Source organism: Herpailurus yagouaroundi, unplaced genomic scaffold, assembly GCF_014898765.1.
Source record: "Herpailurus yagouaroundi ecotype Mexico unplaced genomic scaffold, PumYag 221, whole genome shotgun sequence".
Lineage (NCBI taxonomy): Eukaryota > Metazoa > Chordata > Mammalia > Carnivora > Felidae > Herpailurus > Herpailurus yagouaroundi.
The window spans coordinates 10,640,397-10,667,967 of NW_024412452.1; the positions used below are offsets into that span (position 1 = coordinate 10,640,397).

The 27,571-nt window shown below is 53.1% G+C and overlaps 1 protein-coding gene across 1 annotated transcript; it reads left to right on the forward strand.

Annotated features, from left to right (window-relative positions):
- Positions 1–27,571, forward strand: FBXO41 (F-box protein 41). Its single transcript, XM_040458528.1, has 13 exons — positions 1–445; positions 13,911–14,941; positions 16,386–16,611; positions 17,108–17,181; positions 17,452–17,810; positions 18,643–18,884; positions 19,100–19,215; positions 19,338–19,490; positions 19,671–19,766; positions 21,111–21,229; positions 21,408–21,566; positions 23,015–23,130; positions 23,263–27,571. Exons 2-13 carry the CDS (start codon positions 14,049–14,051, stop codon positions 23,323–23,325), a joined length of 2,616 nt encoding a protein of 871 aa, XP_040314462.1. The 5' UTR covers positions 1–445; positions 13,911–14,048; the 3' UTR covers positions 23,326–27,571.

Below are 27,571 nucleotides of genomic sequence, written 5' to 3' on the forward strand. Positions count from 1 at the left end.
CGCCGCGGACCCCTCCCCCATCGAAGCCACCTTCAGCGGAAAACGTGGGGTCCCGGCGCAGCCGCTTCTGGCGGCATCTGCCGCTCCCCATCTCGCAGGAGAGCCCGCCCCGAAGGAGGGGCCGACTCCGCCCCACCTCCTCGCTGCCTCCCTCCCCCTTCTGTTCCTTTCCTCCGGCCGCGAGCCCCCTCCTCCTCCCACCTCCTCCTCCATCCTTCCCCCACCCGGTTTGTGTGCCCCTCCCGCTGCGACTGGCTGGGAGGCTCGGCCGCCCCCGCCCCGGGAGGGAGGCGGGGGCGCAAGCCGCGGCGGCCACCCGAGGCTGCGGAGGGGAACGAGATCCGAGGCCCCAGGGCGGCCCTGCATCTGGACACGGCACGCGGGGGCTGCCTGTGCACCCCCAGCCGAGGGCCGCGGGGCCTGGCCTCGCCGCGGGGTGGAGGAGGTAAGGGCGAGTCATGGGCGCGCTGCGGGACCGCTCCTGGAGAGAGAAGGCAGGGAGGACCCCAGCCGCTGCCTCCTCCTCCTCTTCCTTCTCCCCCACAGCCCTCGGGAGGCCCCCGAGGCTGCCGGACAGGGAGGGATTCTGGGCAGGCCAGGCCAGAGGCAAGGAAGGGGTTAATTTAAGGAATTAAAATCAGAACGTTTTGAGACCAGGCTTCCCATCCCCCCCGGCTTCTCTCCAGTTGCTCCCCGCGCCAGGTTGGGGGGCGGGGGCGGGCTCCAGACCCCTCTGGGACTCTGGACCTTGGAGAGCAGGGCCAGAGGGAGGGAGGAAGGGGAGCGCCCTCAAACCCAGCCCTCTTCACCTGCTTCTGAAAAAGAGTGGGGGAGGGGCTTGGTGTTGAGGCCTGGCTGGGCACCTGTGCGGGTGTCTGAGGGTGGGAGGCTTTGGGTGTCTGTGTGCGTGCCGGCGTGCACGTGTGATAGTCAGGATGATCTGGAGGTGTGCATGTGTGTGCACGCATGTTTCTGTCTCCTCATATCCCAGTGCCTCCGCTGGTGACTACCCACAGTGATCTGGATGTGCGCGCCCCACTGCATTGCTTTGCATGTGAGTGTGTGGCACGGCGCCTGTGTGCACTTGCCATGGTGTGCCTGGGAGCGGGAGTGGGGCCTGCTCTCCTTAGGTCGAGTGTGCTGTGAGGGGCCCCGATGGTTTTCCGGGTGTGGGATCCAGGTGCTGGAGCCATGTGTGTGTGACCTTGGGAGGTGTGTGCATGTTTGCAGGAGCACAAGAGGGAAGGGGAGCTTAGGACAGAAAAGGCAGTGTCAGGGCTGCCGGGAAGCAGGGGACTGGATGCATTGACCCCTGTGGGTCTTCACTAGACTATAGTGATTGCCCTGGGAGGTACACAAGTGGGGACCACAGCCCCAGGTGTGGAGAGCCACAACCCCCTCCTTCTTGGGGATTTGGAGGGATTTGGAGGGGGGGGCATTCCTTTATTCTCCATCCACAGGGACACTTCCAGCTGCCTCCCCATCCTTAGAACACCTCCTCCACCTGCTGGCAGATGTCTCCTGAAAGCACTGAACTTAGGGCTTCATTTCTTTGGCCTGTAAAGCCATCTATTAACATCCAAATCCTCTTCCCCTCCTCTGCATGTGGATTTTAGATGAAAAGAGGGAGAAAGAGCTCTTGGGCCTAGAGGGCCAAGTGAGAGGGTAGAGGAGGTGCCAGAGACATGTTGGGGGAGTCGAGGGCAGGGTGGGTGACCATCAAAAACCAAACTCTGCTAACTTCTCGATTTTGCCTGATCTGAATTTAACAGAAAAAGAGACAGAGAGGAAGTTTGGTGATGTCCACACAAATGTTTCTAGATTTAGGGATGCCTAGTATATTTTTGTTTTTGGAATATTTGTAGCTGGAAGGGGGTGGTAGTTGTTGAAAGGTAATTGCCATCCTGCCTTTGAATTCCCTGGACTTTCCTGCCTCTATGGAAGTGCCCCCACTCCCTTCATTCAATCAACAAATATTTACTGTGAATATTGTAGAGTTGGTGCAACATTCCCCTCCCAATTAGAAGTAACATACGTTGATATACTCTTAGTATGGGTTTTGAAATCAGGTAGTACTTGATCAGGTAGACTTACAAGTCAAATCCTGACTTGTAACTGTTTCAATTATTCAGTGGTGCAACAAACCACCTCAGAATGTAGGGGCTTAAAACAATAATGCTTTATTATTTTTCATGGTCTGTGTGTTGGCCATGACTATGGCCATGGCTGTGGGTTCACTTGGCACCTCTCAGCAGCATTCAGTTGAGGGACTGGCTGGAAAGGAACATCAAGGTGGTCTTTCATCCTTCAGGGTCTCTCTACATACAATATCTAATCATTCGGTAATTCAGCCGGAGTTTGTTTTTTTTGTTTTTTTTTTGTTTTTTTTTTTTATGGCAGCTGTATCCCTAGAGAAATACTGTAAGAGGTTATAAGCTCTAAGGTACAATTGCTTATCAAACCTCTGCTACTACATGGCCAACTTTTGAGTCAGTGTGGGAGGGCACAACATAAGGGCAAGAATCCTGGAAGCATGGTTCCAGGGAGGCCATCAGAGCAAAGTCTATTACAGTCACTTCCTGGCCTTGGGCAAATGATTTGGCCACTCTGAGCCTCATTTTCCTCCTAAAATAGAGACAATACCACCTATGTGGCAGCACTGTCATGAAGACTAAATGAGAAGCATGGTATCTGATCAGAATAATTAGTAGGTAAATGTTCACTGTTTAGATTATTAGACTGTAAGCGTCTTGAGGGCTTGACTGTCTTATTCATCCCTGTGTCTCCCAGTGGCTGGCATGGCCCTTGTGTTTGATATCTTTTTGTCGGGTGGATAAAACAGAATGAAGCACAGAAGCCCTAAGCCTTGGAGCTCTGTTAGAGTGACAGAGGCAAGAAGACACAGCAAGTTCTTACTTCCCAGTGGGTGGGACGTAAGCCGAACCAGGGAAGCACTTGTAATTCCAGGTGATTCTTAGATGGACTTAATTATAACCAGATTCATCCAGTTCCATGATAATGAGTGATAGAAATCACTTTGGTTACATGAAATCAATCAGTTCATCCATTATTCAGTGTGATTCCTCCAAGAATGATATACTGATGTCTGCTGTGGGTGAGAAAGGTGTGAGGGTGAATCATTTGCATTGTCCTTGCCTTCCAGTGTACGAATAGGGTGGGATCTGATGTGCAAACAAGTCCATGACCATCCAGCATGTGACACCTGTTACCGTATGTGAAGAGCTGTGGTAAGGAGTGATTCACGCTGTGATGTGATTTGAGCTGAGGGAGGGGGTCAAGGAAGGCTTCATGGAAAGGGTAGCATTTGAGGTGGCCCTGCAGAATTCACCATTTGGTGCAGGGAGTCCCAGGAAGAGGGACCAGCATGAGCCAAGATTTGAGGGTGTGACAGCACATGGTACTTCTCAGTGAAACTGAGCCCTGCAGGGCTCATTAAGGATGTACATGGGAAGCAGGACACAAAAGCTAGGCTGGCAAGGCTGTCTGGTGGTCTGGTCCTGGCCAGGCTTGAGGGCAGTCAAAGCAGGGTGGACTTTACCTCCCAGAAAATGGCCTGCCCTCAGGGATTTATTTTGGAAGAAGAGTGACACGACTGGATTGGTATTTTCAGAAAAAGCAGGAGGAGTTAGAGACTTCAGTTAGAAACAGTATCAACAGACCAGATAGAAGCGGATAATTATGGTCTGGGGGAGGGACTAGAGGAAATAAGAATCAAATATCTAGAAGGCAGTAGAACAAAAACCCGTGATTGATGAGGTCTGAAGAGGACTTTGAGAATGCAGAGGTGCCTTGGGGGTTGCATCCAGGGTGCTGAGTAGATAATGAAGATGTTGGTCAAGATGGGAAACAGGAGAAAGATGCGGGCTTGAAGGAATCATGTATTATGAGTACACTGTTAGCCACATTAAGCTCTGAGCCACCTACATTAAAATACCACCTTTTCATCGTCTCCCTCTCTACAGGCTGCTTCTAAGGAGCACTTAAAAAAAAAAAGATTGCTATAAATGTCAGGTCTAAGGCATGGGTTATGTATGCCTCATGCTAGTGGAAGTGATAGTAGAGATTAGAATTAGGTTATCTCGGGGCACCTGGGTGGCGCAGTCGGTTAAGCGTCCGACTTCAGCCAGGTCACGATCTCGCGGTCCGTGAGTTCGAGCCCCGTGTCGGGCTCTGGGCTGATGGCTCAGAGCCTGGAGCCTGTTTCCGATTCTGTGTCTCCCTCTCTCTCTGCACCTCCCCCGTTCATGCTCTGTGTCTCTCTGTCCCAAAAATAAATAAACGTTGAAAAAAAAATTTTTAGAATTAGGTTATCTCTAAGAAGCATTTAAATATGTTCTGGTGTCTCTCACCTTAAAAATTCCTTCTGGAATCTCCCATGCTGCCTCTTCCCCTTCATAGTTGAGCTTCCTGTATGTACTCACTGTCTCCACCTCACTCTCCCCTCAGCCCCCATCGGCTGGGCTCATCAAAGAGGTCTTCCCTGAAGTCCCCAGTGGACCCTTGCCGCCTCTGCTCCGACTGTGTCATCAACTCCTGTTGTTTACACTGTCATTTACACTACTGCCACTTCTTCCCTCCTTGACATCCTCTCTTCCAAAAGGTTTGCTGCCAAAATTCCCATTGCTGCTTCTGGTTCTTAAAAACTTCTTGGTTCTTCTCCCTCCCCTGCTTTTCTGAGGGTCCACCTTTATTACTCTGCTCTCCTCTCTCTGCACCCTCTCCCTGGTCCTACTCATCCACTTTTATGCTGAAGTTGCCAGACCTATATTTTTGGCTCCATATTGCAAACTATGTATCAACGACTATCTCTATTTCCAAGGCCCTCTGGAACCTCAAACTCATGGAATTTACAACCAGGCTCGTCTCTCCCCCAAACCTGCTTTCCTTCACTTTCCCTCCTACCTTAACCACAGCCCCATTTATCTACATGCTCAAAACCCAAGCCTGAGCTTGATCTTCGACTCTTCCCTTTAGTATGAGCCACAATCATTCTGTCACCAAGCCTTCTTGACTCTCCTTCCTATGTTGCTCCCATATCCATCCTTGTCCTCATTGCACTCCTGCTACCTTGGCTAACAATTTCTGCCTCCAACTGCCTTCTGCTTGACCTTGGCCCTCAGTAGTCCATTTTCTAAACTGTATATCTGATTAAGTCCTTGCCCTTCCTTCATTCCACAAACACTTACCCAAGCACCTGCCCCATGCCAGGCAGTGTTGGAAGTGCTGGGGAAGTAGCAGTGGTTGAGACAGAGCTTAGGGTTTAGTTCCCAGAGAGAGATGTTTTTTTTTTGCCTTTGCGCATCCTGTTTCCGCTACTCAGAATGCCTTCCTTCTCCTCCCCCAATCTCATAATTACACTTCCTCACCTGACTCGACTCTTCCAGTCATTTAGATGCTACTGCCTCTGGGGGTTCCCCAACTCCTCAAGCTAAGTTGAGTGTAGAATCCCATGCTAGCCTCTTGCCCAGCATTTATTTTATTGCTGTATCATCTAATACCTTACTTAGTCTGTCCCAGGGAACCCCAAGCTGTTTGAAGGCAAGATCTCAAGATGTCCTCAGCATACCCAGCACAGCACCTGATAAAATTCATGGCCCAGAGCAGGTATTCAGTAAACATACACTGAATGAATTCATGTTTTAATAGAGCTCAGTAGAGCATGCTAGGCTAGAAATACAGATTTGCGAGATTATTAGGACTTTTGATTACAAGTGACAGAAATCCCACTCAAATTATTTTTTTGCAAAAAGGGATATGTACCAACTCATGTAACTGGAAAGAAGGGGGATGGGTGTGTTTGGGGTATGACTGTACCTGGGTTCTCAAAAATGTGGTGAGGACTCTTTCTAGCTTTTAGCTCAGCTGCGCTCTGAGTGTGGCCATATTTTTCCCCCGCCATGCATGGGCTTTCTCCATGTAGTAGGTGGGGGTTACACAAGGCCATAGATAGCTTTAGCATCCTAATATGTAATTCCAGAGGAATAAGAGACTCCTCAGTCTTTCATTTATATTCCCAGTGAATGGCTCTGTTGGCTCAGCTTGAGGAATGTGTCCATTCCTGGGTCGTTCATTGTGGCCAAGGAGATGGGGGCACCATGGTTGACATGATTGGCTAGGCCTGGGTCATGCAGCCCTGTCAGAACCACATGGAATGGGGAGGGCCAGCTTACCACAGAAAGAATGAGATGTATTACCGGAAGGTGAAGAAGACTTGCTGAGCAGATAAAAATACTAATATCCACTGCAGGAATTCTCAATGATTACATGGTAGTGGAAGCCATGAAAATGCAAGATAATCTGTGTTTCTGTCAGAGTCAGTGAGAATGTGACAGTAGACGGGAGCCAGAGAAGACACACATCTTGAAATGGTTGGTCTTGTTTGAGGAGATGAGATTCACACACCTGAAAGCCTTAAAAAAAAAAAAAAAAAACAGATCCTGTGGTTCATCCTGTAGAATCCTTCTACCTAATGCAAACCTTCAGCTGGATTTGAAAGAAAGTAGACTTGAGATAGGCATTTCAGAAAGATGGCAGGAGCATAACAGGTCCTGGGGATGGGGGCAAGGGGCAGGGCCAGGCTGAAAAAGGAGGCAGGTCTTAGGAACGCAGAGGTTGCTGATTTGAAGAGACTAGAATGCAAAGGAAAATCTCCAACTGTTCTGTCATGATACTCCTAATATAGGACTGTGATAGAATTTGAACGGGCAACACTTCTATTTCTCTTTTTCTTCCTCTTCTACCTCCCCCTGCCTCCATCACCTTCTTGCCTGCATCCAGGCAAAGCTTATGCTCATGCCGAGGGAGTACATACATCTAGGCAAAAATATTCCTAAGAATGATTCATAGTCCTTCCTCAGCTCCAGCATATGGAGGGAAACTGTGGGGCAGAAGTCCCTTCCTACTTCTACCTTGCACATCCACACATAGGCCTGCACCCCCAGACTTTCCCCTTTGTCAGAGCCTGGCTAGCAGGGTGCTGTGTAGGAAAAGGATGCTTCAAAAGTATATGGGGAGGGGACAGAACAGGTTGGCCAGTTCTGATCCCTGAAAGTGCCCCCACTGGAGGGCTCAGCACTTAGTTGGGATGGGCAGGTACCCACGGGTGCCCTGATACCAAGCTGACCATACATCACAGAATAACCCTGTTCCTGAACAGTTGTGTGTGTGTGTGAACTGAATTCTATTTATAACATCTCTGGTCACTTTGCCAACTTCTTCAATTTTATCTATACTTATTAATCCATTCAGGTTTTCTACTTCTTCTTGAGTCAATTTTGATAATTTATATTTTCCTAGAAAAATATTCAGTTCATCCAGATTTTCAACAATTTGGGCCAAGAATTGTACCTGGTGGCATTTTAGTAATTAAAAAAAAAAAAAAATCTCTGTGTCAGTGGTTATATCCCTTTTCTCATTCACAGTGTTATGTATTTGTTTTCTTTCTTTCTTTTTTGCACTTTGAATAGATTTGCCACAAGACTATTTATTTTGTTGGTCTGTTCAGAGAACTCTCTTCTGGATTTCCCTCTCAAGACTACTTTTTTGGTGTTAATATACCTAATGATAATGGTGATGGATGATAATGATTTTGATGTTAATATACCTAAATGATGGTGATGTTAGAACAGTGACTATTTAAAAAAAATTTTTTTAATGTTTATTTATTTTTAAGAGAGAGAGAGAGAGAGAGAGACAGAGCGTGAGTGGGGGAGGGGCAGAGAGAGAGAGGGAGACACAGAATCTGAAGCAGGCTCCAGGCTTTGAGCTGTCAGCACAGAGCCTGATGCGGGGCTCGAACCTGTGAACCATAAGATCATGACCTGAGCCGAAGTAGGATGCTTAACTGACTGAGCCACCCAGGCACCTGCTAAGTTTTTTGTTTTTTTTTTTAATTTAAGTCCTTGGCTTATAGATAACTAAGTTGTTTTTGGGTAAAATAAAACTTGGATTTGCTCAAAATTATCTAGTGGTGGGGGTGGGGGAAGTACAAAGCAGGGGAGCAGGTATAAAGATAAAACAGAAGCGTCATGAGTTGGTAACTGTTGAAGTTGGTTGATGGGTATATAACATAGTTTATCTTCATATTGTATTTTTGAATATATGTGAAGATGTCCATAACAAAAAGTTGTGTCTTTTTAAAATTTTTTAATGTTTTATTGATTTTTTGAGAGAAAGACAGAGTACAAGCTGGGGAGGGGCAGAGAGAGAGGGAGTGTTTTGTTTTGTTTTGTTTTGTTTTAATCCTTGTCTCACCATGCATACCAAAAATTTTTAGATGGATTTAAAACTCCATTGTATAAAAAGGAAACCATACAACCTGAAGTATGTGTATGCTACCAAGTCATTGTCAGTTTATGGATGATTATTTGTTTAAGGCCCTTAATTAAAAACAATTTTTTTAACATTTTTTATTTATTTTTGAGAGAGACAGAGACAGAGTGTGAGCGGGGGAGGGGCAGAGAGTGAGGGAGTCACAGAATCTGAAGCAGGCTCCAGGTTCCAAGCTGTCAGCACAGAGCCCGATGTGGGGCTCGAACTCACGAGTCATGAGATCGTGACCTGAGCTGAAGTCAGACGCTTAACCTACAGAGCCACCCAGGCGCCCCTAAGGCCCTTAATTTTAAAAAATTGTTATAGACTTTAAAAAAAAAGGTAATTACACAAAGTATGAAAGGAAAACATATATAGCTGTTTATAAAATCTTCAGTAAGGCTGGACTTCCTAAGCATGATAACAAAATCAGAAATGCTAAAGATTTTTACTGAAGCCAACTATAAGCTTTATTATATCAGTAAAGACTGTAAACGAGCCAATTGACAGACTTGAGTAAAACATTCGTAGTATATAAATGACAAGGGATCAACATTATAAAAAGCCTTTGCAAATCAGTAAGAAAATATGAACGTTCAGTATAAAAATTAGCAAAGAATAGTACATAAGCAAGTCACCAAAGAAATATAAATGACTGCTCAATATGTGGGAAAAAAAATATCCAGCCATAATAATCAGAGAAATGCAAGCAAAACAGCCAGGCCACTTTTCCCTCTCAAATTGGCAAGAGTAAAGTGAGGCCAGGGGGCGCCTGGGTGGCTCAGTAGGTTAAACCTCTGACTCTTGATTTCTGCTCAGGTCACGATCTCGTGGTTCGTGAGTTCGAACCCCATATCGGGCTCCGCAGTGCGGAGCCTGCTTTGGATTCTCTCTCTCCCCCTCTCTCCCTCAAAATGAATAAATAAACTTAAAAAAGAGAGAGTACAGCGAGGCCAAAAGTGAAGCTGAGTTTGGCTGCAGTTGGTAGATGCTGGGAGCCATTGAAGGAGCATGAGTTCTCGGTAGACAGAGGAATCTGGTGCCTAATATGGGACGAGATAGAGCTCTGAGCTGAAGCCTGGGCCAGCAGTCTGGGTGTGAGGAAGAGCACAGAGCAGAAGAGAACTGATGGAGAAAATGAGCAGGTCTTGATGGTTAGCAGAGAGCAAAGTCAAGATGGCCAGTGGTGTGGTATGACTGGGAGGACAGTGGCACTGTTGAAGAGAACAGGGATGGACGCTGGGGAGTGGGTGAGGGGAAGTCCAAGGTTTGCTTTTTACACTGTGGGTCACTGTGTTAGTCTACAGCTTCATTACTAGTGACTGGCCACTGACTCAGATGATTTAGGCTACAAAAATATTTGTTGCCTCACACAATTGACAAGTCCTGGATTAAAGTTTTAGGCAGATCTGGATCTGGATGCTCAAGGGAGGTCATCAGGAGCCTTGTTGTTCTCTTGCCCAAGGAGGATAGAAGTGGCCACAAGCAGGGGCACCTGGGTGGCTCAGTCAGTTAAGCACCCAAGTTCGGCTCAGGTCATGATCTCACAGTGTGTGGGTTTGAGCCTCGTGTCAGGCCCTGTGCTGACAGCTCAGCACAGCTTTGAATTCTGTGTGTGTCTCTCTCTCTGCCCCTTCCCCCACTCACACTCTGTCTCTCTCTAAAAATAAATAAACATTAAAAAATTAAAAAAAAAAAAAGAAGTGGCCACAAGCAGCTCCAGGCTCACATTCTACCAGCTGAGCACAGGTCCTGGAGTGGCTATATTGGCCTGGAGTTTGGCGCTGTGACTGATGAACAGGCTAAAGTCATATGTGCTCCCCCAGAGCCCCACCCAAAGTGGGGGCAATGGTTCTCAAGGGAAAACTGGGGGTCCATCCACAAAGCAGGGCTGGAGCTGAACAGCAAAAACAATAAATGTCCTCTACATTCCATGTCTGAACAAGATCTACACAGACCCCCCCCCCACTTGTACAATTTTTTTAAATGTTTCTGTTTATGATAATGCAGCTATCCCTCACAAAACGTTAAACACACTTGTCCCATCTCCAGAAGGAGATGTTCCAAGTTCTCATCCACTTACCACATCTAGACCCAATTCAAGATCTTGGTGATGGGCTGTTTGGCAAGGTACTGAGCTAGCCACTCATGGTCTTTCAATTTACGGCCAGACTATGATGGAGGAAAGATTGGATAGCTGAAAGAACAAAACCCTCCCAGCTCAAGAGGGGAGATGAGGAAAAATGCTCAGTGGTCACAGACCCATAGTATGGTCCACATGCTTGACCAGTTGGCAAGGATGAGGTTCCCTGGCTCATCTATTTGGCTGCTATGGTTCTGCCATCTCGAGGAGCCTTCGTTGTTCTTCATGCTCTGTGCCACACACAAAAAGGGGCATTGCGGCGGGGCGGGGTGGGGGGAGTCACCTCCCACTGACGGCAAGTTTAAGGAGTGAGGAACATTAGTAGCTGAGTAATCCCTGGCCTTTGTTTTCCAGGTTTGTGGGTTTTTCTGGCAATACAATCCCCTTAATCATTAGGAAGCTTTCAGTCAGTTTGCATTCAGTTGTCCCCAGAGCCATTAACCAAACTAGAGACCTCATTGGAAGTTGTAATTCGTGAATCAAGTCCCGGGTGATAGTGTTGGGGGAGGAGCAGGAGTTGTCTCTTAGCAACAGTTCTTGGTGCTCTGCCCTTCCCAGGAGCCATGGCTCTGTTGCCTCTAGCTAGGCCTCTGCAAAGGGCAATGCAAACCCCTAGTCTAGAGTTCATTTGTCCTCTCTCACTCAAGCTGTATCCCAGTGGAAGGCTCTTTTGATGAAAGCAACGATAACCTCTGTAGAGCTGGGAGGGCACAGCAGGAGGGGTTCTTGGAGAGCCTGAGGAGTCAAGAGCCTGTGAGGGCCCAGGTTTGTCTCTGTCTGTGTTTCCAGCCTCCCTGTCTTTGCTTGAGTTGACTTTAGCTAGAAGCCGAGAACTGGCTCTTAATTATCTGACTCTCAGCCATATTGGATTACTGGCCTCAGGCAGAAAGGGCCTCTCTAGGCAAAGCAGCATTTTCTTCCTGTCCGCTTTCAGATGTGCCCCTTTCAGCCAGAGTGTGTCTCTTTCTTGTCGGACCTTACTGAGGCCACGGGAAAGGCCACACCCCATATGGTGACATTTTTCTACAGGTCCCCTAAAGTTCCAGGTAGGAACATCAGCTGAGCTCGGGAGATAGTGCAAGAGTTTAATTAGCTGCTTTGCTGCTATGTAGTAGGGCTCACCAGCTTCTGAGGAGGGATCTGGTACTATCTTACTTCCCCACTTAATTCAGCTAATTCTTCCTTAGGGCCTATTCCTTTAAAACATTCAATTTCTCACTCTAATTTCTGGCTTCGGACTTCTTTCTAGTGCAAGTGCCACAGACCCAACTCCAAATGGTCAAGAAAAAAGGGGAACTGATTGGCTCACCCAACTGAACAGACCAGAATCTCAAACAGTATCTGTGACAAATCTGTCCATCTCAGCTCTGCCTCTCTGTATTGGCTTCATTCCCAGGAGGTTCCTCCCCAAAGAGACAAAGATAGCCCTTGCAGCTCTAGCCTTCCCCATCAGCTTAGAAACCTGAATGCAAAGAGGATGCTTTTCCCCAGTAGTTCCAGAAAAGTCCTGGAGGAATGACTCATTGACTCAACTTGGGCGATCTCTGCCCATCCCAGGACTCTGTTTGGCCAGGTCTATATTACTTTCTTACCCCTGGAGTCGGGGGTGGACCATCAACCCCCACTCAGACCACAGGGACTGAGAAAGTGGGGAAGGAAGGATGGTTCCCCAAGGGCAAAGCAGAATGATTTTACCAGGAGGACTGGGTTCTGGGCTGGTAAAGGGAACAGATGTTCACCCATATATCCATGTGGAAATGCCTGAAGGCAAAGGGAAGTCAAGAGCAAGTCAGGATAGAGAGGCAGAGCTGAGAGTTAGTGGCTTAAAGCTGGGAGTGAATGGGAGCAAACCAGACTGCTGGGGAGAGGGTAGGTATGAAGGTGGACCTCCCATCAGGAGACAGGAAGATTCAGAAGGCAGTAAGAAGAGGAGGTCAGAGAACCCAAATGGGGCAGCTTCATGGCAGCCTGTAAAGACAGACTGGTCATTAGTATGAGCGGTGGGACCAGTGGGGGAAGATCCTTGATGACAACTGGATTGATAAGCAGTGGTCTGTGACCCGGAGGAGCACAGGACAGCAGAGGGTGGTTGAAGGCAGTTAGGAAGAGGAGAGCAGTGACGAATAGGGTAGAGATTCCACAAGGCAGGAGTGGTGTGACCAGAAGCCAGAGATGAGGGAGGATGGGCATCAGGAGTTGAGAGTGAGCAGGGTTAGGATGCCAGGAAGGGTGGTGTCTTGTGCTAGAAGCCTGAAGAGGACAAATACGGTGGCCCTTGTAAAGGGCAGGGCAGGGGCACTTACTGGAGACCAACCTAGCAAAGAAATTTGAAAAAGGAGCTACGTGCCTAGCATGGCAGGGATGGGAGTATGTGGTACAGAAACAGGACAGGAACAAACAGGGACACACACACAGGTATCATCAGGTGAGGTGACAATTTGGTCACTGCAACATGGTACCAATAGTTTGTCTTGATGGGTATTTCCATCAAGGTGGAAATAACACCTTCTTTTAAGGATTTCTTAAAGTATATTTATTTATTTGGAGAGACAGAGAGTGAGAGAGCAGTGTGTGTGCGTGAGCAGGGGAGGAACAGAGAGAGAGAGGTAAGGGAGAGAGAGAATCCCAAGCAGGCTGTGTGCTGTTAGCACTGAGCCCGATGTGGGGTTTGATCTCAAGAACCAGGAGATCATGACCTGAGCTGAAATCAAGAGTTGGGATGCTCAACCAACTGAGCCACGCAGACGCCCCAAAGATTTGTTTTCAGAGGTAACATACATACAGCCAAATACATACAGTACACTAACCTTATGTATACAGCTTGATTGTTTACGTATACACGTACTCACATGTAAAACCACCACTCATATCAAGATCTAGAGCATTTTCAGCATCACATGTGGTTCCCTCCTGCCCCTTCTCAGTTTATCGTCCCCAGGAGTAACTTCTATTCTGACTTCTGTCATGATCAATTTAGTCTGTTCTTGAATTCCATATGTATGGAATCCTCCAGTATGCACACCCTCTGGCTCCTTTCATGCAACATAATATTGAATGGATTCATCCACGTTGTTGAATGTACCCGTGCTTCCTTTTCTTATTGCTGGATAAAATTCCATTATGAATATGTCGCAATTTATCCATTCTACCGGTGTTGGACATTTGGGTTGTTTAAATTGGAATATAGCTTGGAAGTGTTATACATAATAATAATGCCTTTCTCTCCCCCTCCTCCCCCCTTAAAGAATCCTCATTCTTTCTCACTCTCATACATGTACAGGCCCTCCCACCAGTACCGGAGCAGGCCAGCCTCCTCCGGGAGGTCAAGCCATTGGTATCCCCTCGCCCCTCCATTATGGGCATGGGTTTCCTGGGGAAGTACATTTCCTTACAGGTGGGGATACCACCCTCCTAAGTCTTACTCCCTCTCTTCTAGCCTCCTCGCCCCTGGCCGTGAGCGCCCTGGGCCTTCCTGACCTCGCAGGGGGGCTCGCCCGCAGCCCCCCATGAGCGCGCCCGGCTGACCGGCGGGCCGGCCGCGGTGGACCCCAGGCCCCGCGGGGGCGGCGGGGCCATGGCCTCGCTGGACCTGCCGTACCGCTGCCCCCGCTGCGGGGAGCACAAGCGCTTCCGGAGCCTGTCGTCGCTGCGCGCGCACCTGGAGTACAGCCACACGTACGAGACGCTCTACATCCTCTCCAAGACCAACAGCATCTGCGACGGGGCCGCGGCCGCTGCAGCCGCCGCTGCCGCCGCCTCGGGCTTCCCGCTGACGCCCGAGCCCGCCGCCCTGCTGGCGGTGCCCGGCGCCCGGCGCGAGGTCTTCGAGAGCACGTCCTTCCAGGGCAAGGAGCAGGCGGCCGGGCCGTCGCCCGCTACGCCGCACCTGCTGCACCACCATCACCATCACGCGCCCCTCGCCCACTTTGCCGGCGACCTGGTTCCCGCCAGCCTGCCCTGCGAGGAGCTGGCTGAGCCCGGCCTCGTGCCCGCAGCCGCCGCGCGCTACGCGCTGAGAGAGATCGAAATCCCGCTGGGGGAGCTGTTCGCCCGCAAGTCCGTGGCCTCCTCGGCTTGCTCGACGCCGCCGCCCGGGCCGGGACCCGGGCCCGCCTCCGCCTCCCCCGCGTCCCCCTCACCCGCTGATGTGGCTTACGAGGAGGGCCTGGCGCGCCTCAAGATCCGTGCGCTGGAGAAGCTGGAGGTCGACCGGCGGCTGGAGCGGCTGAGCGAAGAGGTGGAGCAGAAGATCGCAGGCCAGGTGGGTCGGCTGCAAGCCGAGCTGGAACGCAAGGCGGCAGAGCTGGAGACGGCGCGACAGGAGAGTGCGCGGCTGGGGCGCGAGAAGGAGGAGCTGGAGGAGCGTGCTTCCGAGCTCTCGCGCCAGGTGGACGTGAGTGTGGAGCTGCTCGCCTCACTCAAGCAGGACCTGGTGCACAAGGAACAGGAGCTGAGCCGCAAGCAGCAGTGAGTGGCCCGCAGGGCCCTGTGGGCGGGTGTGCCCGTGTGTGTCACTGCCCCTGCCACCACTGTGACTGGGCCTGAGTGTGTCTGTGTTTGTGTCTGTGTGGCCATGGCTTTGTAATATGGCATCTATAGCCACAAGCCTGTAATGACGGTGTGGGTGGGGCCAAGAGTGTCATGAAGGTATGTGTTTGGGACTGTGAGTACATGTAAGTGTGACCACGGGCCTGCTGTGAAAATTGTTTCTCTCCCTTTCTGTCTCTCTAGCGAAGGCCAGCTCCTACATTGTGGCACCAGACCCTCTTCCTACTTTTGCCTACTCAAAGACATAGCGCAGTTCTGCTCTCCCCCTTTGCCATCACCAGACTTTCCTCATCAACTGTATCATTCCTAAAAGCATCCAGACATAAGATCATTACTCCCATCTGCCCTAACCCCACTGCCCCCCTTAAGCTACAGCCCCTTTTCTCTCCTTCCAGAACAACTCCTTGAAAGTATTGTTTATATTCCTTGTCTCCAGTTTCCTTCCCCACTTTCCGTCTTCAATGCACTCTGATCAGATGTCCACCTCCACCACTGTCCTCTGTGTCACCAACGACCTTCATGTTGCCAAGGCCACTAGTCATCATCTCAGTGTCTCAGCCGCGTTGACACAGTGATAACCTTGAAACCCCTTTTTCACTTGGCATCCAGGACACTCTCCTGGAATGTCCTTCTTTTTTCCTGTCTGCTCCTCCTCGGTTTTCTTTGCTGGCTTCTTCTTATTTCCCTGGTCTTTAAATGTAGAATTTCGAAGTAGATGGATGTTATTTATCTGTCCCCATTGTGACGTAAGCTCCACAGGGGCAGGGATTTTTCTCAGGCTTGTCCACTGCTGTGTCCCTAATACAGTGCCAAACACCTAGAAGGTGCCCAGTAAATGTTGAGTGGATGCATGACCAACTGTGAATCCTGAAGTCACTCTGAAGCATGCTGTGTGGACATGCACTTCCCGGAGGCTTCTGCGTCTGAGAATGGTTCTGAAAATGTGTGTGTGTGTGTGTTGGAATGTGTCGTTGGGACTGTGCCTGCCCCAGACTGCGTGTGTGCCTGCAAGTGAACTTGACACGTACATGAGTGTGCGTGGCTGTGTGCCCGTGAGCATTGCTGGAGGGAGGGGGTGGCTCTGAGTGTCACTGAGTATGACTGACTGTTTCGGTGGGGAGGAGGGGTGTCTGGCAGGAGTGTTGGGGCTGGGTCAGCGGGGTGTGAGTGTGTGACTCGGGGTGGATGTTCGCATTTCTGTATGTGCTGTCCTATGGGGCATTGTGCCTGGGCCTGTTCCGTGTGCACCCACGTGACCACAGGCAGCTGTGCCCGTGTCTCTCCCCACTGCTCGGGGTCCCCTCCGGAGGGTGGGTGGGCGGCCAGGCCGAGGCATGGGGGTAAGAGACTGCTCCGGGCCCAGGGAGGTGGTACAGATCGACCAGTTCCTGAAGGAGACGGCGGCGCGGGAGGCCAGTGCCAAGCTGCGGCTGCAGCAGTTCATCGAGGAGCTGCTCGAGCGGGCTGACCGGGCGGAGAGGCAGCTGCAGGTCATCAGCAGCAGCTGTGGCAGCACGCCCAGCGCCAGCCTGGGCCGTGGAGCGGGGGGAAGCGGTGCCGGGCCCGGACCCCGGGGTCCAGGCAGAATGGTGAGTGCCTGCCTGCCTTCCCCACTCCGCTTGCGCCCCTGCCCCGTGCAGCCTCACCTCACACACTGCCTGGCATCACCCCCCCCCCCCGCCCCCGTCATGCTCCATGCTTCCCTTCTTTGGCTCTTCCCCACGAGCAGACTGGAGGCCTGAAGTAGGGGCCCCTCTGATTGGGCAGACGTGCCGGCCCCTGATGCTGCGATCCAGTGAGGTGTGATCCAGCTGCTCCGGTTCTCAGGGGCCCGTCTCCACTCAAATGAGAGCCCGGGAGCCACAAGTCGGGGTCTGGGGTGCTGGGTGGGTGTGGGGAGGGGGCCGGGGAGCCTGCCTCTCTGGGCTGTCTGTCTGTCTATTTGTCCATCTTTCCCAACTTTTTTCCTTCTCTCTCCTCTCCCTCCTCTCTTCTCTCCATCTTGTGCCCTGTTTCTCCCGTTCCTTCTCACCCTTTTGCCTCCTCTGCCCCCCTGCCTCTCCCTCCCGCTCTGGGGGCCCACAGCGAGAACACCACGCAGGCCCGGCCATGCCTAGTACATACGCCGTGTCAAGGCATGGCTCCTCTCCCAGCACAGGGTAAGCCTCGGGCCTGGCCCGCCCCACAGCCCACCCTCACCCTGGAAAGATCCACTGGCCCACTGGATGGCTGGCCCATCTGAGGCCTTGGCTCCTTGTCCTTTCCCCATATTCCTTGGGTCACCTATGTCTGCCTTTCCACACTGTTGGAAGGGGGCTCTTGGAAAGTAGGGGGAGTGGGTTGCCCTTGGCCGGTGGTAGGGGTGGCATGGGGAGTTCGGGCAGTCCTGGTGCCCCTCGCTCCTCACCGTCTGGTCCACCCCACCCCAGGGCCTCCAGCCGTGTCCCTGCTGCATCCCAGAGCTCAGGCTGCTATGACAGTGACAGTCTGGAGCTACCCCGGCCAGAAGAGGGGGCCCCCGAGGACAGTGGCCCTGGGGGCTTGAGCACACGGGCCCAGGCTGCCAACGGCGGCTCGGAGCGTACCCAGCCCCCTCGCAGCTCAGGCCTGCGGCGCCAGGCCATCCAGAACTGGCAGCGCAGACCCCGCCGACACAGCACGGAGGGGGAGGAGGGTGATGTCTCGGACGTGGGCTCCCGAACCACGGAGTCAGAGGCTGAGGGCCCCTCAGATGCCCCCCGCTCTGGGCCTGCTATGGCCGGGCCACTGAGCAGCTGCCGGCTCTCAGGTGAGTCCTGGGGAGGGTAGGCCAGAGAGGCCAGTCTTTCCTTGGTGCTGGGCCCTCTCAGGGGACACAGGGCTGAGGCGGTAAATCCCTTGGGCTCCCACACCTGTTTTCCCCCCTGTCCCAGACTCCCCACAGTGAGAATGACAAACTGTCCTACAGGTGCCCTGTGAGCTTGGGCAAGGAACTCACGTGACAGAGCAGGGCTGCAGCACAGGGGCGCTCAGGTTGGGTATTGCACAAGGATGCCACATCTCAGGGGTCCATTCACGTGGTGGGCTCGTTGACATTTACAGGAGAGTAGTTGAGTGTTAACTGCAGGCTGAAGTCCCAGAGCAGCAGGGAGAGCCCCCTTCTGTATATGGACAAGGCCATGTGCATATGTGGGTGGGTCAGGGTCAGGAGGTTAGAGGGCCGAGATCAGGTGCGTGACTGCTGTAGAGTGAGTGCTCTGGGCAGCCTCACCCTGGCCTTCTGTTCACAGAGGCTGGGTTTCTAACCATCTGTACCCTCACCCTCCAAACCCTTCCCTACTCTTGACTCAGTTGCTACATCTAAGGGGTGAGTTTGGACTCTGTGATGATATAGGATCTTAAAAAGACAGTTTGCTTGAGGAAGGGTCACCTTTTTCTAATTTGTATAGAGATAGGGTGTTGCAGAGGAGGGGGAAGCAGAGGCCCCTTGTCCTTCCTCCCAAGTCACTGGCCCTCCAGCATGCGTCTTTCGTGACTATTCCTTCGGCAGCTCCTAGCCCCCTCCCCCCATCTCCCCACCCGCACCTCCACACTGGCCTTTGACCCTCCACACTGACTTTTGACCCTCTGGTACTGTGCAGCCCGCCCCGAGGGAGGCAGTGGGCGGGGTCGGCGAGCTGAGAGGGGCAGCCCCTCACGCTCCAACGAGGTCATCAGCCCAGAGATCCTCAAGATGCGAGCCGCCCTGTTCTGCATCTTCACCTATCTGGACACACGCACGCTGCTGCACGCTGCCGAGGTCTGCCGGGACTGGCGCTTTGTGGCTCGTCACCCCGCGGTCTGGACACGGGTGCTGCTGGAGAATGCCCGCGTCTGTTCCAAGGTGCCTGTCCCTGTCCACTGCCCCTGCTGTGAACCCACCTTTCTCCCAGCAGAATCTGGCCCCTCAAGGTCAGGTCCTTGAAATGCTTACAATACCCCAGCTTCAGCCTGACTCCCCACAATGCTCTCATGGGGCCTCCTGTCTAGGGGCTGGTCTGCCTCTAGGCAGGCAAGCACAGACCCCTTCATCCCCAGCTAACCCTTGTCTCCCTGCAGTTCCTGGCGATGCTGGCTCAGTGGTGCACCCAGGCCCACTCGCTGACGCTGCAGAACCTGAAGCCCCGGCAGCGGGGCAAGAAGGAGAGCAAGGAAGAATATGCCCGGAGTACCCGGTGAGCCCATGGCGGGTGGGCCGGTGGGTGTTGCAGGCTGCAGACCCAGAATTCCTTTGGGGGTTGCTTCCCAGAGGGGGAGGTGGCCACAGGCAGTGCCCTGACCTCTTGGCCATCCCCAGAGGCTGCCTGGAAGCAGGGCTGGAGTCCCTGTTGAAGGCCGCTGGGGGGAACCTGCTGATCCTGCGCATCTCCCACTGTCCCAACATCCTCACTGACCGCTCACTCTGGCTGGCCAGCTGCTACTGCCGTGCCCTGCAGGCCGTCACCTACAGGTAGGTGCACACCACTAGACTCAACGTCCACACCCTCTTGGCCTCGGGCCAAAGGGATCCCTGGGGTCTGCATACTCTTTCCCCGGGGGTCTTAGGCAAAGGGACTCAAGAGTTCTATGGTCCAAGGGAAGGGAGCAAAGGCCACTAGGGTGGGTGGTCTCACCTTTGTCTTTTCAACAGGAGTGCCACAGACCCCGTGGGCCACGAGGTCATTTGGGCTCTGGGTGCAGGCTGCAGAGAGATTGTCTCCCTCCAGGTGGCGCCACTTCACCCTTGGTGAGCCCTGGCAGGGGTCAGGTGGGGACAGGGTGGGGCTGGGGCTGGGGCTGAGGACTGAGCAGATCTGAGCCATTCCAAAAGCTGAATGGGGAGACAGATTCGCATTCATTAGTCGGTGTAAGTAAGTGTTGGGAGCAGGGCTTCCAAATCAGACAGGGGGTGATGCCCTGGCTTACTGGCAGTGAGACTTTGGGCAATCCAGTCATGTCTTAGTTTCTCAAGTGCAGAGTGAAGATGGTATTAGAGATCTTTCAGTTTTGGGAGGACTGTAGCTGGCTCCAGTGAGATGTGTACATAAGGCCTGCAGGGGCCACAGTAGGTGTTCAGGCAACGCTAGCTAGAAATAGCCACATTTGTTTGAGCTGGTTTTTAGAGAATCCAGATCATTCACCGCTCTACTTGGAGTTCCTCAGACCAGGCGTTTTTGTCCCTGCGCTTTGTCCACCAAGCCCTCTCTCCACAGAACAACTCCTCCCAGGGCATCCAGTGTCCTTCGTGAACACCTGGCAGAACTTGGCACTGCTCCCTGCCTCCAGTCCTACTGCACCCTGTCCCAACCCCTGCTGTCATTTGCTTTGCAATAATTTCTCTATGTTTCAGTCCACGCTGTACTCGCAGTTCTCAGTGTAGGGGCTATGAATGCCCATTTCCATATCTCTGGTTCGAAGTGCAAGCAGACGCCAGAGAACCTGCTGCCAGGGCGAAGATTGAGGGATGAAGTGTTCAGGGAAATAGAGAGTTTGATGTGGGTGGTGGGCAGAGGGGAGCAATGAGTGTGGAAGGAAGGTTGGGGCAAGGTTAGGCAGGTCTGGCCTAAGGGGTTTAGATTTTTGCATTTCATCTAGAGAGTGCTTGGGAAGCCACTGGGGTATCTTAGATCTTAAAAACAGGATTATATCAGATTGGTTACCTTCTGTGTCCCTCCCTCCCCCAACTCCTTGAGGGAAGGGACCATGTTTATATTGTCCTGATGTATATCCCCAGGGGCTAGTTCAGTTGTTAGCTGGAGTGGACACTTGAGGCCCATTTGTTGAATGACTGAGAGAATGTAGGAATGAATGACTCACTGTCAGTAGTGTGTAGGATTCTTCTAGATGAATCCAGATGAATATGGATGGTGGCCTGAATTGAGAGGTCGAAGAGTTATCCAGGAATCAAAATCTGTAGGTCTTGGCAGGAGGTGAGGGAGGAAGAGTCAGGGATGATTCCAGGTTTCTAACTGGAGCAGCTGGGTGGTTGGCGGGGGCCCCAGCCTAAGGCGGGGCATGAAAGAGGAGCCGGCTTGGGGTGTCATGCAACCAGAAACTTCCTTGACAGCCTTCTCTCCGCCCCATTCTCCAGCCAGCAGCCCACGCGCTTCAGTAACCGCTGCCTGCAGATGATCGGCCGCTGTTGGCCCCACCTTCGGGCCCTGGGGGTTGGGGGCGCTGGCTGTGGGGTGCAGGGCCTGGCATCACTCGGTGAGTCCTTCCTCGGGACTGGGGTGGAGGGTGGTGGGAAGCAGGTGTGGGTGCAACACTGAAATCCCAGGGGGTTTGGGGCTGCAGCCTGGGTGGTGGCAGGAGCACCAAGGCACTGGGCGGGAGGCAGCCTGGGGAGTTTGTCAGCAGGACCTCCCCTCTTCCTTCCCCTTCCTAGCAAGAAACTGCATGCGGCTGCAGGTCCTGGAGCTGGACCATGTGTCGGAGATCACCCAGGAGGTGGCAGCTGAGGTCTGCCGGGAAGGCCTGAAGGGACTGGAGATGTTGGTGCTCACGGCCACCCCCGTCACCCCCAAGGCCCTGCTGCATTTCAACAGTGAGCGATGGGAATGCAGGAGGGGGGCTACCACTGTCACCACTTACTGTGCCACATCAGCAAGTAGCATAGCCAGCTCCCTGTCTGTCGCTCCTAGTCAGCAAGCCAGCACTGGGGGCAGACCAACCGGGACGCTAATCCTGGCTTTGCCACAAGTGTCTTCTGCGGGCAGTGTGGTGTTCAAGTCTTGCCAGCATCTGGTCCAAATGGTTTGGTTCAACATTTATTGCCCTATGCTCTACGTACGTTGGAGACACGAGCTGTACAATGCCATCTGCCCCACATGAGCCTCTGGCCAAGGGCAGAGGCAGAACAGACAGGTTAGGAGCACAGGTTCTGGAGCTGGACTGACCTAGGTCTCAATTTTGGCTCTACTGCTTATTAGCTGTGTGACTGGGCAAGTTACTGTACTTCTCTGGATTCTGTATCCCCTTCTTCTAAGCTGACCCTCTGGAGTGGGTGGGAGGGTGAGGACCATTCTCAGGGTGAAGACTCCTTTCTCCATGGTGTAGACTCCATGCCTCCTCTGAGCCCACCTCCCTCTAGCCACATACTTCACTCCTGGCCACTCCTCCACCTTCACTGAGGACATGGGTGTCCAGCTCAGGCTGCTCACACTCCTTCAGGGCAATGTCTTGGACAGGAGCTGCCCTCCGACCCCCCCCACCCCCACCCCCACAACTGGAGCAGCCTTCTGGGCACAGCCAGCACAGTTGAGTCACCACCGGCACCCAGTGTCATCGCCCTGAGGATCTGCAGTAACCACCGAGTGGCTCCTCAGCTCCTCAGGCTGCTGGGGCAGGCCTCCCCTTCCTGAGGCCCTGGTCACACCTACATCGTCAGCACTGAAGGCTCCCTGACTTTCTTATTATTTCTAGGATCCTCTTCTTCCTTCCCCATCAGCCTCATGGCCTGGCCCTGGACTGACCACCAGAACTGCTCAACCTCTAAAATCATGACCTCCAGAACCTTCTCAGCCACCTGATTTTCTTCTTCCTCCTCCACTGACTTCATGGCAACATCTAGTCCCTTAAGCCCTCTGCTCCCAACTTGTTTGCTGCCTGTCCCCTCCTCCATGCTCCAGAGAAGAGCCATCAGCCTCACCTCAGCCACTCTGTCCTTTTAATTCATTTCCAGATGCCCAGGCCATGGCACAGCCATCCCCTCTGCCAGGGAAGTTCCTAGAGCCCCTGCACAATTGGCTGCTTCCCACTCATCCTCCCAGAGTTCACTGCAGCCTCTGCTCTATGACCTTGCCCTCCTCCTCCCCTGCATTCCCGTGTGGTTGATCCCCTGGGTGCCACCAGTGTGCTCTCCTCTAGGTGGTTCCCAATGCCTGGCACGTGACCATCTCTGTAGGGTTTTGATTTCATGAATTAGCGATAGAAGAGCAGCCCCATTGTCCAAGCCAAACATGAGCCATCACCTTATTACCCACCTTTTCCCAGGCATTTGCCGGAACCTCAAGTCCATCGTGGTCCAGATTGGGATTGCTGATTATTTCAAAGAGCCCAGCAGTCCTGAGGCCCAGAAGCTGTTTGAGGACATGGTGACAAAACTCCAGGTAAGGAGTTGGCTCTTAGGCCAACCAAAACCCCAGGTGGCATCCCTGGGCTGGGGTTGGTGACCTGGGCGTGTGATGGGAGGGCCCCACTTGCCTCAACCTGAGGGGAACTAACCAGGGTTCGGTCTACAGGCCCTACGACGGAGGCCCGGCTTCTCTAAGATCCTGCACATCAAGGTGGACGGCGGCTGCTAACCCGGGGTGGGGGGCGGCAGGGCCCCTGCCGGCCCCACACCAGGGCACTCTCTTTGGACCTCCAGAGGGACCCTGATTTGGACTAGACCTTCGGAGGCCTTGTGTTATCCCTAGCTTCCAGGGAGGGGTTGACAGTTTCCTGTCCTCCTCTTGGGACAGCGGAGCAACGGGCCTGATGTCGGGCACTGGCTCTTCAGGGCAGGGGCTTGGACAGAAGCTGCCCTCCGACCCCCACTCCACCCCCAACTGGAGCAGCCTTCTGGGCACAGCCAGGAAGGAGCTGAGTCACCACCAGCACCCGGTGTCATCGCCCCGAGGACGTGCCATAATCACTGAGTGGCTCCTCGGCTGCTTGGGTTGCTGGGGCAGGCCTCCCCTTGTCAGGGGCCTCTGCTAGTCCCCAGGCCAGACGGGGCTCCCCAAAGCAGCTCAGACTTGGCAAGAAGGGCTCTTTTCCTCCCCCTGCCCTGTTCCAGCCCTCTGTGGGGCACCCCCATCAGACAGCCTGCCGAGGCTCTGGGTCCACATTCTCCAGGGATAACACAGACAGGCCTTGGGGGTCTGGGAATGTGGTCAGCCAAAAGTGGGGGGCAGGGGGCAGTGAGGTAGTGGAATGGGCTTGGAATGGCAAAACATTCATCTAGAACTTTTCCCCAGGATACTGAAACTACCACTCCCAAAGTGGGGAAATTGCCAAGTAGAGAAAACTTAGTTTTTATTGCTGTAGAAACAAGACCCCTCCTCCCAACAACCACATACCCCCATGGCACACCAGAGCTAAATTCAGAGCTAAAAGGTGCATGTTTCTATACCTTCCACCAATCCTGAGCCTCTGGCGAGGCAAGGAACCAGCTCTGGAAATTTTATCAGCAGTGAGAAGCAGTTCCTGTCCTCAAGAAACAACTTCTATTCCAGGTGCTTGGGCAGCAATGGAATGGCCTTTGGATCTCCAGTGCTGTGGTGGGAGGGAGTCACTGGGCTGCCTTCTGTGCTGGGGTCTGGAGGAGGCCAGGAGGGTGGTTTGGGCTGCTTCCTTGTCTGGCTAGCTTGCTTGAAGATGTAGCCTTGGTAGGGAACCAGACGCATGAGGCCAAGAATGAGGAAGAGCACCCTCATCAGACTTGCCTCCCTCCCCAGTCTCCACTGGCCCTATGGACTGGGGGCTATGCTGGAGTTCTTTAGCCTAGGGGCAGTGCTGGGGCCTGAGCCACAGCCATTTGGCTTAGAAGTCACAGAACGCAAGCAGGTTTTCACAGACTTGCACAGTTCCAGCAAGACCAGGTTCTGGCACTAAGGCTCCAAAGACTCAGGTCTCCCCAGTTCCTACTCTCAGAACCCTCACGGTGGTGTAGAGGCCACGGGTCCTGCCAACATTCATTTGGAAAGTTCTTTCAAACATTAGCCTCAATCCATCTTAGGGTTTCCTTCTCTCCTATACAGGACCAGCTTTGCCCTAACCATTAGGTTGCTGGTCCTGGCTGGGGCTGGACTCCTCTAGTTCCTCAGCCCTTTGCAGTGACCCAACTTTCTGCCACAGCCTGGCTTAGACATCAAGACCCAGCCTGGGTTACCCTGTAATAAGTCCTCCAGAGCAGGGACCCCACAGGCTCAGCATCCAGCTCCCCTGGCTCCACACCCAGCTCTGTCCCAGCTCTTGATGATGACTTTTCCTCCCGTGGCTTATTCTGGCCTTGCCCTTTGAAGACCCCAAATACCAAGGGTGTCATGTTGGCAATTCCCTGTCCAGTCGTGCACAAAGCCTTGGCTGTGTGGCATCCCCCACTCCAGAGCGGCTGGCTCCACTGGCTCCCACCTCCCCGGCCTTGTCCCCCGGAGTCACAGGAAGAAGCACGACTTTTCTGTGTCCTCCAGGGACCTGGAAAAGATATGAGGGTACCCTGGGTGCATCTGTCCTGCCTTGCCAACTGCACCCTTTACAGCTCCCGCTTGAGACCTTAGGACCGGAGGTGCTGCCCACCCATGCCCCCGTTCCCCACCCCCACCCCCCAATCTCCTGGACAAAGCACAAAGGGATGCCCTGCTTGGCCTGAGCCTGCCTTACTGAGGGATTTTTCTGCCCCAGGAAGCTTCCATCCCTGAATAGAAGGCTTTGGGTAATTTCTCCCGGGGTGGGCAGCCACTGGAATGTCAGGAAAGGAGGTCAGGGTGCATGGGCAGTGAGCTAGAGTGGGAGAAAGTGCTGAAAGAACTGATTCCAGGAGTAGGTTCATTCACCCACTCCACCCACCCATCCACCCATCCTTGCAACAGCCCTGACCACCACCAGCACTGGGGGCAGAAGAGTGAACAGGGCCTCCCCTCTCCTGGCTGGCAGGAAGTTTGGCCAGCAAGTCCCCACCTTGTATTTGCCAGCTTAGTGTGTGTGTAAAGGATGTGTGGGAGTACGTATTGCACAGGCTCCTGCCGACGGGAACGATGGGTCACAGCGTGTTCTACCGCACAGCTGCCCCTGGGGCTGACAGACTCCTGCACCCTGGACTTTACGTGTGCTGAGAACCAGAAAGTTGCAGGCCCCCTGTCCCCCAACTCAGCTATTTTTTGACTCTCAGCGGGATGAGCCCTGCTGCTGTGCGGGGAGCTCGTCTGCAGGCCTGTTCCATTTGTTCACTTCTTTGGCAACCACGCAGCAGGCTGAGGATGGAAAACAGGGACGGAGGGCCTGGCCATCCCTGAGGCACTTATCCCTCACTCACTCAAAGGAGAATCCTCCTCCTCCATCTCACACCTAGTAAGATGCAAGGGAGAGGAGTACCTGAGAGACCCAATCAAGGCAGGCCCTGCTCGGGGGTCCCAGGCACATGCAGAGGTCCCATGGGCCCCAGCACTTGGTGTCCCTACCACCTCTCCCTGTTATATAGCCTGCAATGGTAGGCTAACTCCTCAGGCTTTGCTTGGGCTGCCTCCCCATGGCACCAGCAGGGAACAAAGGAGATGCTGTGTATGTCTGACCCCCCCGGGGAGAGGAAATGTGCTGCCGGGAACCATGGCTTTTCACTGGCCGAGAAACCACCTAAGGAGCAAGGCAGTCCAGGATTTCCTGGTCCTGTGAGTGGTTTGAGCCGGCCTCTCATGGGAAGTCCTTCAACAACGAAAAAGCCACCTCCTTCCCAACGCCTGCTGCTCCAAGGTTTGGCTCCATCCTTTCCCTTTGGGTTCTGCTTGTTCCCCTGGTCCTTTGGGCCATGGGTGGGAAGCTGCCCAGTCCCTAAGTCCCTCTAAGGCACTAAGCTGAAGACCTTTCCAGAGTGACTATTGGTGCCAAAGACCCAATTCCTGGTGGACTTGGGTTGAAGACGGGAGATGGTGAGCGGGTGCAGGGCCCACGTGCCCAGAGGAGTTAACCCAAACTGATGGGATCTGTCTAGCCCATCAGTCCTTGAGGAGTAGAATTCCCTCCCCCAGGGGCCTGGCGGCACTTCTCCTTAACCCTGGTGGTCATGCTTTCTCACCCAGCCTTGTTCCAGGCCCGCATTTCTGTATATACTGCTGTGTATCGTGTGTATGTATTTATTCCTGGACAAGTGTATTCATCTGCAGCCTTTGCCTGAGGATAAGGTTTAGGACTGGGTGAAGATCAGAATACCAGGGCCGACTAAGGCAACCAGCTCCTATTTCTTCCCCAACCCCCCGGGACCCTGGCCAGTCCCAAGACTGCCCTGACAATCAGGCAGGCTTCCCCACCATGAGCCCAAGCCTTGTCTGCCATTGCTGGCATGGCTCCAGGAGGCTTGGCCTCGGGCTCCCTGGCCTCAGCCCTGCCCTAGCAGGGGTCCTGCTTTTAGGTGCAGAGGCCTGAGGTGACCTAGGCTTGCCTCATGACTGGCACCGGTAGGCCTGGCTCTAGTGGGCACCGCTAGCGGGGACCTCCACAAGTGGCCCCCGGGCCTGCCTTCCCCGCACAGCCAGGCTGCAATGCGCCTGAGCCGTGAGAGGGTAGCTCCCCCCACCCCCAGCAAATGAGGTGGAGGGGTGGAGAGCATTTTTTGGTTTTGTTTCTGAAGTGGTGCCTGTACCTCCAGCCCCCAGGGGGCCTTCCCTGGCCCCACTTCTCTGCCCCACCCAGGCATCACCATCCCAGCACTTTGCTCCACATTATCCACAGATGCCCTGTGCCGAATGTACCTGAGTGTATGTATTTAAAAGGACTCACATGGGCATCAGAGAATTTATGACTTTGTATCCAATAAAAAGGTGGTGAAACTGGAATATCTGCCGGGGAAGTAAA